Source organism: Aspergillus costaricaensis, assembly GCF_003184835.1.
Source record: "Aspergillus costaricaensis CBS 115574 unplaced genomic scaffold BO79scaffold_5, whole genome shotgun sequence".
Classification (NCBI taxonomy): domain Eukaryota; kingdom Fungi; phylum Ascomycota; class Eurotiomycetes; order Eurotiales; family Aspergillaceae; genus Aspergillus; species Aspergillus costaricensis.
This window is the reverse complement of record NW_020291805.1, coordinates 560,520-573,727: the sequence shown is the minus strand read 5'-3', so window position 1 is coordinate 573,727 and position 13,208 is coordinate 560,520. Positions and strand designations below refer to the sequence as shown.

General features: G+C 51.9%; 3 protein-coding genes across 3 annotated transcripts; all 3 read left to right on the top strand.

Annotated features, from left to right (window-relative positions):
* Nucleotides 1-1,023: 1,023 nt before the first annotated feature.
* hmg1 (HMG-CoA reductase) lies at nt 1,024-4,886 on the top strand. The gene is made up of 4 exons (XM_025689525.1): nt 1,024-1,550; nt 1,625-1,990; nt 2,050-4,397; nt 4,466-4,886. Exons 1-4 carry the CDS (start codon nt 1,209-1,211, stop codon nt 4,803-4,805), a joined length of 3,396 nt encoding a protein of 1,131 aa, XP_025543118.1. The 5' UTR covers nt 1,024-1,208; the 3' UTR covers nt 4,806-4,886.
* A 2,464-nt stretch (nt 4,887-7,350) lies between these two features.
* On the top strand, nt 7,351-10,622 carry BO79DRAFT_63545 (putative cell polarity protein). The gene is made up of 3 exons (XM_025689524.1): nt 7,351-8,803; nt 8,861-9,955; nt 10,008-10,622. Exons 1-3 carry the CDS (start codon nt 7,550-7,552, stop codon nt 10,404-10,406), a joined length of 2,748 nt encoding a protein of 915 aa, XP_025543117.1. The 5' UTR covers nt 7,351-7,549; the 3' UTR covers nt 10,407-10,622.
* A 697-nt stretch (nt 10,623-11,319) lies between these two features.
* On the top strand, nt 11,320-12,925 carry cyp4 (peptidyl-prolyl cis-trans isomerase). The gene is made up of 5 exons (XM_025679371.1): nt 11,320-11,406; nt 11,673-11,892; nt 12,124-12,293; nt 12,373-12,479; nt 12,536-12,925. Exons 2-5 carry the CDS (start codon nt 11,697-11,699, stop codon nt 12,720-12,722), a joined length of 660 nt encoding a protein of 219 aa, XP_025543116.1. The 5' UTR covers nt 11,320-11,406; nt 11,673-11,696; the 3' UTR covers nt 12,723-12,925.
* Nucleotides 12,926-13,208: the final 283 nt, after the last annotated feature.

Here is a 13,208-nt window from a genome sequence, read left to right as displayed (position 1 = left end):
CCGTCTTGGTTTGCCCGGGCTTCAGGGGGTAGGGCCGGGAATTATGCAAATGGTGACACTAGACACCTTTGGAATCCTGTGTACAACGTAATCTGCGATCTGGTTCGACGGACTTTTGTGTCACTTGATTGCGTTTGAGCTGAGGGCGGCGGCGGTGGTTTCAATACAGCTCACATCATCCCAAGTGGTATGAAGGTGGTTATTTGGAGTGGGTGGATGGGTGGCCTGAGGCTGGCAGCTTCCCGATAAGCGGAGTACGGTCAGGTTGGTAAAAGTACGGATTGGCTGGTAAGGGAATAATACCCACCAGGCAAAAGAACAATGGTACCGTTTCCAGGCTACTAAAACCATCCCAAGTAATTCCCGTTTGGGCTGGTCCGGTCCTCGCTACCTCGACTCTGCTTCCTATTTGAATTCTTTATTGTCGGCCGCTCCCCCCTCCTCTCTCTCCACTCATTTCCTTCCTTCTTCCTCTTCTTTTTCTTCTCCCATTACCTTCACACCCAAAGGTCTGATCGACGGCTTGAAGAGTCGATCCTAGGGTCCTGCATAACATCTGCCTTACTTACCAGGATTGTTGGGAACCTGCTACCGACACTACCCACGGACTATCAGCGGACCGCATATCCGCGCTTGCCTGTAATTGGTCGCGCTCTTTGGGCGGTCTTGTGGTTCAAGCGGCGAAATTCACGGATTTACGATAATCCCACCGCCTGTGTGCCACGCCGTGGAAGTGCTTCCACATTTCGTTCCTCAGGGGCAGGAATCGACCTGGAAATCCTTAAAGGGGTGTATTCAGTCAGAAGCCTTTGCTGGGAACTTGGCTCCAAGGCATAGCAAGAAGACGTGCGACATCTTCTCCGCTGCCAGGTAGGTTTCTTCCCGCGCTTCCCTCCTCTTTCGCCCCCGTCGGCATTCCAACGGTCTGATGTACTGATCGCACGCCTGCTATCATCCCTACAGTCCCGATAAGCAACAGCTGGTTTATCGCTTTCGCCTCATGCCATTGACATTGGAGGAGGTACCCATAAGGTTCTGATACCTAGGAGAGTCTTCCGTGTGAAGCGTGGGACGGTGCACGCCAGTCTTTTTTTTTCCTCGCAGGGTTTCACCGCGTTCACCCACCGTTCTTCCAGAGCGCTTTCCCCCTCCAAGACGTGGTCTACACCGCTCCTTTCCTTCGAATTTCTCGTCTGTCGACAACAATCATGGCCGCGACTTTGATCCCAAGGAAGTTCCGGTCTACGGACGTGGAGGAAGATGCTGAGCCTGGATGGCTCAAGCGTCAAGTCACCAGTGGCTTGCAATTCCTCTCTCGCCGTGCCTGTCTTCATCCCATTCACACGATCGTCGTATTCGCTCTTCTTGCCAGCACTACCTACGTCGGTCTCCTTGAAGGTAGTTTATTCGACTCTTTTAGAAATCCTAAAGATGTTGCCGGCCAAGTGGATGTGGACACCCTTCTTCAGGGTAGCAGAAACCTGCGTCTCGGGGAGAGTACCTCCTGGAAATGGCAGGTGGAAGACACTCTGACTGCCCAAGACTATGATGTAAGTCGATAACTGGTCTATTAATGTTAAACATCAGATCAATGTTCTTTTTCTAACAACCGCCGTTCAAGCAGACTGCTCAACATATGGCATTGACGACCTTTATTTTCCCGGATTCCCTGTCGAAGTCAGCTTCCACCGGTCCTCTTGCCGATGGTGTCCCGATTCCTGCCAATACCTCCGCACAACGGGTGCCTCACACGCCCAATCTCTTCTCGCCTTTCTCCCATGACGCGTCTCTCGTGTTCACACTTCCTTTCGAACAGGTCCCTCAGTTTTTGAAGGCAGTTCAGGAGATCCCCGAACCCTCTGTCGACGAGGATGAAGGAGAGCAGAAGAAATGGATTATGCGGGCTGCTCGCGGTCCGGCTTACGGATCCAGCGGAGCTCTCAAGCTTTGGCTGGCAGACGCATGGGGTTCCTTCGTGGATTTGGTCAAGGTACTTATGCCCTTTAGTTCTAAATTTTATATGGCCTAGTCCATGCTAACCCGATGCAGCACGCTGAAACGATCGACATCGTCATCATGACTCTGGGATACCTTTCGATGCATCTCAGCTTTGTCTCGCTCTTCTTCTCGATGCGGCGTTTGGGCTCGAACTTCTGGCTTGCTACCACGGTTCTTTTCTCTGGATGCTTTGCCTTCCTCTTTGGTCTTCTGGTGACCACCAAGCTTGGCGTTCCCATCAATATGCTGCTTCTGTCGGAAGGTCTTCCGTTCCTGGTCGTAACCATTGGGTTCGAGAAGCCGATCATTCTCACCAGAGCTGTCCTGAGCGCTTCAGTTGATAAGCGCCAAGGTGCCCGGGCTGGTAAGACTGGTGGCCCGGTGGCTCCCAGCACTCCCCGGTCCATCCAGGATTCCATTCAGACTGCCATCAAGAAGCAAGGTTTTGAGATCGTTCGGGACTATTGTATCGAGATCGCCATTCTTGTGGCCGGTGCAGCTTCTGGAGTTCAAGGCGGTTTGAGGCAGTTCTGCTTCCTTGCAGCATGGATCCTGTTTTTCGACTGCCTCTTGCTGTTCACTTTCTACACCACTATCCTCTGTATCAAGCTCGAAATTACTCGCATCAAACGCCATGTCGCACTTCGCAAAGCCCTCGAGGAGGATGGGATTACCCAGCGTGTTGCGGAGAACGTCGCCGCGAACAATGATTGGCCCCAAGCAGGGTCGGAGAATGATGGAACAAGCGACGCCAGCCTTTTCGGAAAGAAGATCAAGTCTAGCAATGTCCGCCGCTTCAAGATCCTCATGGTTGGAGGCTTTATCCTGGTCAACGTTGTGAATCTCTCCGCGATTCCTTTCCGCAAATCAACTGGTCTTCCCCTGTTGTCGCGCGTCTCCAATCTACTCGCTCCCACGCCGATTGATCCTTTTAAGGTGGCCGAGAATGGACTCGACTCGATCTATGTTTCCGCGAAGAGCCAGATGATGGAGACGATTGTGACCGTCATTCCCCCGATCAAGTATAAACTCGAGTACCCCTCTGTGCACTACGCTGCCTTTGGGGAGGGTCAGTCCTTTGACATCGAGTACAGCGACCAATTCTTGGACGCTGTTGGTGGCCGTGTCATCGAAAGCTTGCTGAAGAGTATTGAAGACCCGATTATCAGCAAATGGATTATCGCAGCTCTGACCCTGAGCATCGTCTTGAACGGTTATCTTTTCAACGCAGCCAGGTGGAGCATCAAGGAGCCTGAGGCCGCCGCCCCTAAGGTGGAACCCCCGGAGCCCAAGGTTTATCCCACAATTGATCTGAACAACCAAGATAGCCCCAAGCGGTCTGCTGGTGAATGCGAACTGCTCCTGAAGGAGAAGCGGGCTGCCTACTTGTCAGACGAGGAATTGGTTGACCTGTCATTGCGAGGCAAGATCCCGGGATATGCTCTCGAGAAGACCATGGAAAATGAGGACCTAATGAGCCGCCTCGATGCATTCACGCGCGCCGTCAAGATCCGCCGATCTGTCGTGGCCCGGACTCCGGCCACTTCTGAGTTCACGAGCTCCCTGGAAACTTCCAAGCTTCCTTACAAGGATTACAACTACACTCTGGTCCACGGTGCCTGCTGCGAGAATGTCATTGGTTATCTGCCTCTGCCTGTTGGTGTTGCCGGTCCCCTCACGATTGACGGTCAAAGCTATTTCATCCCTATGGCTACTACTGAAGGTGTCTTGGTGGCTAGTACCAGCCGTGGTGCTAAAGCCATCAATGCCGGTGGTGGTGCGATTACAGTTCTGACTGGTGACGGCATGACGCGTGGTCCTTGTGTCGGCTTCCCTACGCTTGCACGAGCTGCTGCTGCCAAGGTTTGGCTTGACTCGGAAGAGGGCCAAAGCATCATGATGGCTGCATTCAACTCTACCAGCCGCTTCGCCCGACTTCAACACATGAAGACCGCTCTTGCTGGTACCTACTTGTACATCCGATTCAAGACCACCACTGGTGATGCTATGGGCATGAACATGATCTCCAAGGGTGTCGAAAAGGCGCTCAACGTGATGGCTACTGAGTGCGGCTTTGATGACATGGCCACCATCTCGGTTTCCGGTAACTTCTGTACTGATAAGAAATCTGCCGCAGTGAACTGGATTGACGGACGTGGCAAGTCAGTTGTGGCGGAAGCTATCATTCCTGGCGAGATCGTTCGCAACGTCCTCAAGAGTGATGTCAATGCCCTCGTTGAGCTGAACACCAGTAAGAACCTGATTGGTAGTGCCATGGCAGGAAGCTTGGGTGGTTTCAATGCACATGCGTCCAATATTGTCACTGCTGTTTTCCTTGCCACTGGTCAAGATCCTGCCCAGAACGTGGAAAGCAGCAGTTGTATTACTACTATGAGAAAGTAAGTCATTCCTGTCCATTACAAAGCTTATGACAGGGGAACTATATACTGATTGCGATTACTTCTAGCCTTAACGGCAATCTCCAGATCGCTGTGTCGATGCCGTCTATCGAAGTCGGAACCATCGGCGGTGGCACGATCCTGGAAGGACAATCTGCCATGCTTGAATTCCTGGGGGTGCGCGGCTCTCACCCCACCAACCCTGGTGACAATGCCCGTCAGCTTGCACGGATCGTGGCTGCTGCAGTCCTTGCAGGTGAGCTGAGTCTGTGCTCTGCTCTTGCGGCAGGTCACCTTGTCCGGGCACACATGGCCCACAACCGCAGCGCTGCTCCTACGCGCTCAGCAACGCCTGTGTCTGCCGCCGTCGGCGCAGCTCGTGGCCTTGCTATGACCTCCTCGAAATGAACGGGGCGATTAATGCATTTGCAATCGCCTCGCCGACCCGCTACGTGATGAGATTATGTACACCGATAATACTGCTACTAGCAGATTCCCTTCCCCGAACCTCTCTCCGCCCACTTCTTCCTGACCTCCAAGATACCTTTTCTGGCATTTTTTGGCCCGTCGCTACTTGGGATGGCATCTGCCGTTTGTCTTAGCAGTGCGGCAACCTGTATTGTACATTTTATAGCATATACATATTTCGTGGTTTGGCTTGTTATGTGGCCTGCGCATCTCATGCTGGACCGTGGGTGGAGCATGGAACCTCTGATGTGCTTGATATGAATCGACCAGACTGCGGATCGATTGGCGGCGGGAAATCGCAAAAGACCCGGAGATTATCAAAACCGAGTTCTTCGAGAGCAGGAAGATTCGCTGTTTGAAAGATTCGGTCATGATGTTAATCGGATTATGTATGGAGTAAGATATCCAGGGGTTTTGATTCAAGTTATTTTTCTGTTCATTATTTTATTTTTCTTCTATTCTTTTTTCTTCTTTTGATTTGGGGTTCATTCTCTTCTTGGGATTGTCTATGCTCTTAGACTCTGAGCCATTCCATAACATTGAGCAATGTCCTCCGCGGCAGACATTACATGTTTCTTGTCTTGTCCACCGTGCGAGGAATAGTATCTAGACGGGGGGAGAGAGAGAGAAAGGCGTGACCGTGACCTTCCCAGAAATGTGGAGTCGGAGGCACGGGATCTCCGCTGAAAGTAACTAACATACTCACTTCTGGCCGGACTGGGCAGCTTCAATTGCTTCCTTGCCCCTGATAGACATGCAATACACTTAATACATCTAGTCTCCGGGATGCCGGGCAGTGTTGGGGTAAGTAAAAGTATAATTATAGCCCAGGCAACGAGACGAGCGAATCTAGCTCGAACGCACGGGAAAGAAAGCAGAGAAGAAGCGACAAGGAAGATGAAGGGAAGGTCTGGACCCCAAAGATCAGAGGATTGGAGGATGGCCGAAGCAGGCAGTAATTTGAGCACCTCCTGAACTAGCCTCGAACTATGTGGAGGCGCGCACTGGGTGAGGAAATGGAGCGAGCGTTGGGGGCTGGGCCAGAATGGGAAACTCATTCGACTCAAGAGTACATCCAGCAAAGCCGTTTCAGCGATTGTGTGCATGTAACATGCAGCATCGAAACATGCTTGATGACTTCATTTTACTTGCATGTTACTTTATTTATACACCTTCTAGCGAATCACAATCCATGTGGAAGGTAAGGAAGGAGAAGCATGCTGTACTGAAGAATGGAGGAAGGGGAGAGTGAGTGTTTGTGTCAGTTCTGTCGGTTCCGCGGTCGGGGAAAAGGGAGAGTTGGTACTAACTCAACTCACTAAAGAGAAATGGGGGGGGGGCCACAAAGCATCACCGCCACACCGGGCGAGGCTCGATCGGTTCCTGGCGGATGGGCGGTGGAGTATTATTTTTGCAACTTGTCTTGTCTGGTCCCGTACCATACACAACCTACTTTAGCACCCAAAGGTTGAGGCAGAATGAGCCATTCACGGTACTGTCTTTATCCCAGGCGTTCTTTGGCTTCTGGTAGGTAGGGTTGAAGAAGGTGGTTGTTTGTTGTCTCAGAATTGTAGTTGTAGCAACCCACTCAAAGTTCTAGTGCCCGATGTCATGATGGAAAATGTCTCAGGTTTACTCGCGATAAGTAAGGATGGATCATGGATAAGAATGATAACTCCAGCTGATCGCACATCCAAGATCGCAAAGATCCGTGGAGAAAAAAAGTGAAGGTAAGTTGAAAAAGAACTTGTCCGCGACAGGCGCTTCTGGCATGGAGGTTGAGGTCGTACGAACATACCGTACCATACCTTCCAGGTATGTATGGTATGAACGGAGTTCTTTCCAAGGTTTCTAGTAAGGTACCTGAGTAGGTATTGTGGATGTATCTTCCATCAGCCGCCAAATAATTTCCCGTTCCAAGAGGAAGAAAGTGGTCGTTGGCTCTCTCACTTGCTCACTCACCATCGTGTCCGCCCGTCTCTCCCCCCCAGGCTCCATCTTTCTAGCCTAGTCCATCTCTCATCCATCTCCATTCATTCAGTCAGTCAGTCATTCATTCAACCTTTTCCCCCTTGGGTTCCAAGTCCTCCTCCTCCTCCTCTCCCCCCAAAAGAAGTTCGGCCACTCCCTAGTCCGGCCCTTTTTCCAAACTCCACTCCTTGGGGCGTCGCCAAACCCAGGTCAACTTCGGCGGTGGCTGCTGCTTCTCCCGCTGCTTGTTTCTGCCTGGGTCCAATCCCTACTGATCTATTTTCCTTTCCCCTTCCCCAAAGGCCGCCGCTTTAGGTCTTTTTTTCGTGGTCGCTACAATTTAATTTATTTAATTTGGTATGCCTGTTGGTGACCGGTCGTATCTCCGTGCCGACTTCTGTTGACAACGGTGCCTCCGGCACGTTCTATTCTACATTCCGCATCGGATTCCTCCTTCCTTTGTTTTCATTCTGTTCGGAGGAAGCATTAGCCCCCTCCCAGTCGCAGCGGCCGTCCATTCCTTATCACCCGCCACGAGCGAAATCCTCCGATTTTCAGATACCTATACTCAGTCCTCATCAATGGCCTTGGAGTCGCAACTTCACCCTACCTCGGATGCATACTGATAAGCATATTGGCTTTGGACCGACCCATATCTCCCCTTCCTGTTAGCGAGCACGGAGCCCCCGGGCCTACCGACAGCAAACCCCCCTATGAACGCTCCCTCCGGGACTATGTCGCCTGTCTCCGTGGACGGGAGTGACTGGTCCGGCATCAATCAGTATCAGAAATCGGATCCGCCTTTCTCCCCGACCTTCTCGACTCGCAGCGCCCTTGCCACACCTCCTACCTCCGGTGTACCCAGCGGTTCAAATGGCGCAGGACTGACAAACGGTTCATCGGGCACGGTCAGCGATGCCGGGAATCCCTCTCCCCCGAGCTCGGTGGCAGCGCGATCGAGTGATGGTACTTTGTCGGATCAACGCAGCAAGCGACACAAGCGGATGGAGGAGGTCCTAGGCCAGCACTACGTTGCCCTCAGGAGGTTCCTTCATGCGTCCCATCGTGATGATCGAGCAAGCAAGTCAAGCAAAGCCCGCGACAAGCTGCTACGACTCTCCGCCACTCAATTTCACGAACTAAGTACCGACGTTTATGATGAACTGCTCCGGCGACAAGCAGCCATGCCGGCTCCGAATCGACCCCCTCGTCCTGATATTCCCCCATTCCTGCCACCACGCAAGGATTTCCATGAAAAGCGCAACCAGGCGCGCCAAAAGCTTGCTTCCCTTCAGCACCAGCGTTTTCGAGATCTCGCGACGGATGTCTATACCGAGTTAGAGCGACGGTTTCCTCAGTTTCCTTCTAGGGAATCTCGTCGGTTGAGTCCGGCTCCCAGCTACCGCGGACGGCCATCCAATGGCTATCCACCGAACGGATACCCCCCGACGCCGGGAGGGCCGCGTTCGCAGTCTCGTGGCCCTCCGTCTCGAATGGGCTATCCCTCTGGTGGACCTCCAGCAAGTCCGATGTATCCCCCACGCCAAGGGTCACTTGGTGGGCCGCCGCCAGGCATGAACGGTGATGGTCCAATGGCCAAATCATTCCAAAGTAACACTATTGTCCCGAACAAGAGTACTATGGTCGAGGACGATGATGATGGAGCAGGTACGGAGGACGATTATGATGCGCGGAGCGATGCATTTGCTCTAGATGCGGTTCTGCAAAGTCGGCGGGGGACAGGGGCTACTCTAGCAGACGCCGACAGAAAGGCTTTGGCGGAAACTCAATCCCAGGTTTCTGCTTTGCAGGATAAGGTGAACAAGCTCGAGGATCTGTTGAAGTCTAAGGATGAGGAGATATCCAAGTACCAGGAAGATCAGAGCAAGGTTGAGACCTTGGAGGACTTGGTCAAGTCCAAGGATGAGGAGCTCATTAAATACCGAGAGAGTCAAACAACGTCAGATGTAGGCAGACGATTTTTCTCGACTCCCATTGATTGCGCTTGCTAACCGGATTCACAGGTCACTAGCAGCGAACGGCAAGAATGGGAGGATCTGAAGTCGGATCTGGAGAGCAAAATCTCCCAGGCTGAGGATCTGAACAGCAATCTGCAGCTGGAATTGGACAAGGTTCGGGCCGAGCATGAGGCCATTGAAAAGGACCTCCGGAGCCAGTTGGAAGAAGCATCACGCCAAAGCACTGGTGATCCAGAGCTGCAAGCCCGTTTTGCTGATCTTGAGATCAAGCATCAAAGCCTGCAGACTGAGCTGCAAGAGCAGCGGTCAGTGACAGAAGAGGTCAGACGGGAGGCAGCTGGCTTCCTGAGGGAGATGAGGGAGTTGTCCGAGCAAAGCCAGTCTCGGTGGGAACACGAGGAGCAACTTACGACCGAGGTTCACAGATTGGAGGAACAAGTCAAACAATGGAAGACCCGCTATGAGAAGGCAAAGGCGCAGGCAGGACACCTTCGCACATCATCTATCGGGACAGAAATCCGTTCCGATGCCGCAACTCTTACGAGGGATCGTGACATCTTCCATGAAAATGGCTTGGTCAAGGATGTTCATGTCGCCAAGTTCCAGATATCTATTGACGAATTACTACACACTGCACGCCACGAAGATTACCATGTCGTGACACGCCAGATCAATGCTGTTGTTATGGCGGTACGGCATATGCTGCAGGACGTGCAAGAAAGTCAAGATCCTAGCGATGGGTCATCGGCACTGCGTTCGAAGGCTATAAGCAAGCTTTCTACCACCGCGAACAATCTGATCACGGCAGCCAAGAATTTCGTGAAGTCCAACGGGCTTTCACCTGTCTCCCTTTTGGATGCCGCTGCTTCTCATCTGTCGGCTGCTGTTATTGAACTCATACGCCTCGTCAAGATCCGATCCACTCCACCTGATGAGTCCCATGAGGACGACGACGATGTTCAGTTTAGTCAGATGAAGTCCCCGGACTACTTCAGCGTGGCTCCTAGTCAAAGCCGACACAGTCGCAATGATTCCGTCTACAGTGCCATGAGCCCCCCGCCCGACGCTCCCCACGGAATTTCGGTGGCAGTGCAAGACTACAGCGCGCAAGCCGAGAACCACGAACTTCAGGAGATGAAGGTATGTTATAATATCTCTAGATACTGGTAATGTGTGCTAACCGAGGCGACAGCTTTACGTTGAGGATCAGACGAATGGACTGGTTCAGTCAATCCAAGCCCTCATCGACAGCATCCGAGCCGATCGTGATTTGACCACGATTAGCACCCACGTCTCTGCTATCTCTTCTGTGGTGACGAATGTTACCTCGTCGGTTCAGCACTTTGTCAAGAGACCAGAGGCTAGCCCGGCTCTTCGACAACGCATTGATCCTGTCCTCGAGATGCTGGAATACCACAAGCACCGCCTCGTAGGCGCTGCGGCCGAGGGCGAGGCTTCTAGCAGTCCTGAGGGGCTTCGGGAAGTAACCAACAAGCTTCCACCCATTGCGTTTGAGATTCCCCGGGTAACCAAGGAGCTTGCTCATCAATTGGACCCGGCGAGCCTTGAGGAGGAGGACGATTTCCGATAGTCTATCCGCCTGAGGGTCATCATGATATTGTTTCTTTCTAGGCTTCTTCAGCCCGAGAATCGCAGTGGCGTTATTCTCTTTTCACTTCTATCTCTTTCTAGCATGCTGATTTGGCACCATGATACCAACCGAACTGCTGGACCTTACAATCTCGCTTTCCTTACTTTTGCAGTTATCACGCATGACAACGAGCAACCATGTGGAACGACGTGTTGTAATCTGGTGGAGCTTTACGACAGATTTTGTTTTCTCCCAGACGCACCCTGATTTCAGGAGCGATGTACTTTTATTCAGCTTCTCCCTTTCTTTATCTTCTGTTGATTTATTTTGGATTTGCGGTTGATATTTTTCTCTGCTTCTATTTGATTAGCGCTTTTTTCTTCCTTTCTGCATGATGGTCCTTGTAGGACTGGACTGATTTCGTGTTTCTTTCAGAATTTATACTGCGGCATTTTCTTTATATGTTCAACCTCCCCCGGAATTGCTTCTTCTTTTCTGACGTTCGAATTGACCATACGGGGGTCTTCTTTCTCCTGTGTGCCGTGGTTATTGTTTTCCTGGAGTCCTTTTAGATGGCTCGATAGATAGATTTGGTGATGGTGGTATACGATTGGCTGCGGCCATAGCTTTCCGCGATGAATGGAGTAGTAAATGTTGACAGCTTCCCTGGTAGATATCAGAGAAACTATTAAGAATCGCCTTACTACATAGTAAACAGGTGGTGAGTGGTCAATCACGTGTACGATCAGCTGTCTTAGCGCTGTTGTAAAGGTGAGAACCATTTCTGGTTCTGGAAAGCTTCCGACCGAACCGGGTCTTAGCTAATCATGAGCTATCCCCGGTTGGGGCAGTAGCAGGAATATTTTCCTCCGCTGTCCGACGCGGTTTCTCCAGTTCTTTTTGCTCTCCACGCCAGCAAAGCAGCAAGCAACCAGCTACCGCAATTCGTGAGACGAGATATTATTCTTTTCTACCTCAATTCTTTTCTTTAGATAGTACTGTAAGTGATGCATCCCGATTGCATTGGCCGTCCCCGATGATATAAGGGGACCAATGGCAGTTATCCCCCCCCCCCTGGTCCGGTTGCTTTGGAGTGAGCAAGCTACTTAAGTTACTACTAGAGTAGCTGGTAGCTACTCACTTCACTACTGGACGGTCGGAGGACTTCCATGTTCTTCCACGGAGCGGCCTGAGGCCCACGGCGGATGGCCTGGCAAGTTGCATGATTGGCGCGCATGGGCTGACGCACAGGACGGAAGCGGTTAGCCAGCCAGTGCCCCTCCAGCAACAATGTTCTCCCGAAGCCTGAGGTCAACAATAACCCCACCTTGCTCGCCCTTCGCTTCTCGTCCCCTCTTCTCCATCCCCAATTGCAAGCAATCTTCCTTCCTCTCTCTTCGTCCTTTCCATCAATCATCCGCAGCCATGTCTGGAAACACCAAGGCCTACTTTGACGTTCAGTACGCCCCCGTGGGCTCCAGTGCCCGTAAGTTGTTCTCTTCTCCTTCTCGTCGTTTTTCGCTGCTGTCGTCGCCCTTTTTCCTTCATGGATGCTTTTACCCCTCCTTGTGAAGAAAATGGGGGTTGCTGGGTTGCCTTCTATGGAAGGCACTCTCCCACAATAGCGATCTCCTTATCATTCCTTGGATTGACATTCATTCTCTCAATGGTTGCTGGAATTTTTTGGCTGACTTTGAACGTTTCCCCTGCTCTCTAGCCAAGACGGGCCGTATCAACTTCAACCTCTTCGAGAAGGACGTCCCCAAGACCGCCCGCAACTTCCGTGAGCTCTGCACCAAGCCCCAGGGTGAGGGTTACAAGGGCTCTACCTTCCACCGTGTCATCCCCCAGTTCATGCTCCAGGGTGGTGACTTCACCCGCCACAACGTGAGTAATCCTGCCATTTTGATCCGCCTCCGTGGGCGGCTGTGTGGGAGAGAACGATTTGACTGATATCAACCTCCAGGGTACCGGTGGTCGCTCCATCTACGGTGAGAAGTTCGCCGATGAGAACTTCATCTACAAGCACAACAAGCCCGGTCTCCTCTCCATGGCCAACGCTGGTCCCAACACGTAAGTTCTACTGTCACTCGTAAAATTACATTTCAGACAGCTAACAGCATCTGCAGCAACGGCTCCCAGTTCTTCATCACCACCGTTGTCACCTCTTGGCTCGATGGCAAGCACGTCGTCTTCGGTGAGGTTGCCGATGCCGAGTCCATGCAGGTCGTGAAGGAGATCGAGGCTCTCGGCTCCTCCTCCGGCTCCATCCGCTCCAACGTCAAGCCCACCATCGTCGGCTGCGGTGAGTTGTAAGCGGTTCTCAAGGATAACAGATGGCAAAATTGGGATATCATCCCACGAGCTGGTGTAGACCAGCATTGTGAGGATTAATGGTGGACAATTCTCTTTCTCCCTACCCGGTGTAATCTAGAGTGTCCATACCAATTGTCGATAAGTTTCCTTCAAGCTTGTACCATCGTATTGCAGTAACTATATGCATTTCTCTACAATTCTCACAGTATTGATAGAAAAGATCCAAGTAATACCACCTCGTAAATAACCACACAGTGACGAAATCCCTACATAACCTACCTCTAAAATCAGCCAAACATCCCACCGAACGTGGCAACCTAGACTAGCACTAAACCCGTCCTACTAACAACTCAACCCCGCTCCAACACACTTCAACCCTCTTTTTTTCTCCGGTGGGGAGGGGAGGGGGGCAAAGCAGTGCAATTCGAACCTCGGATTGGTTTCCCGGTTCCGAATACGGCCGGCTCGCATCCCCATTCCATTCCA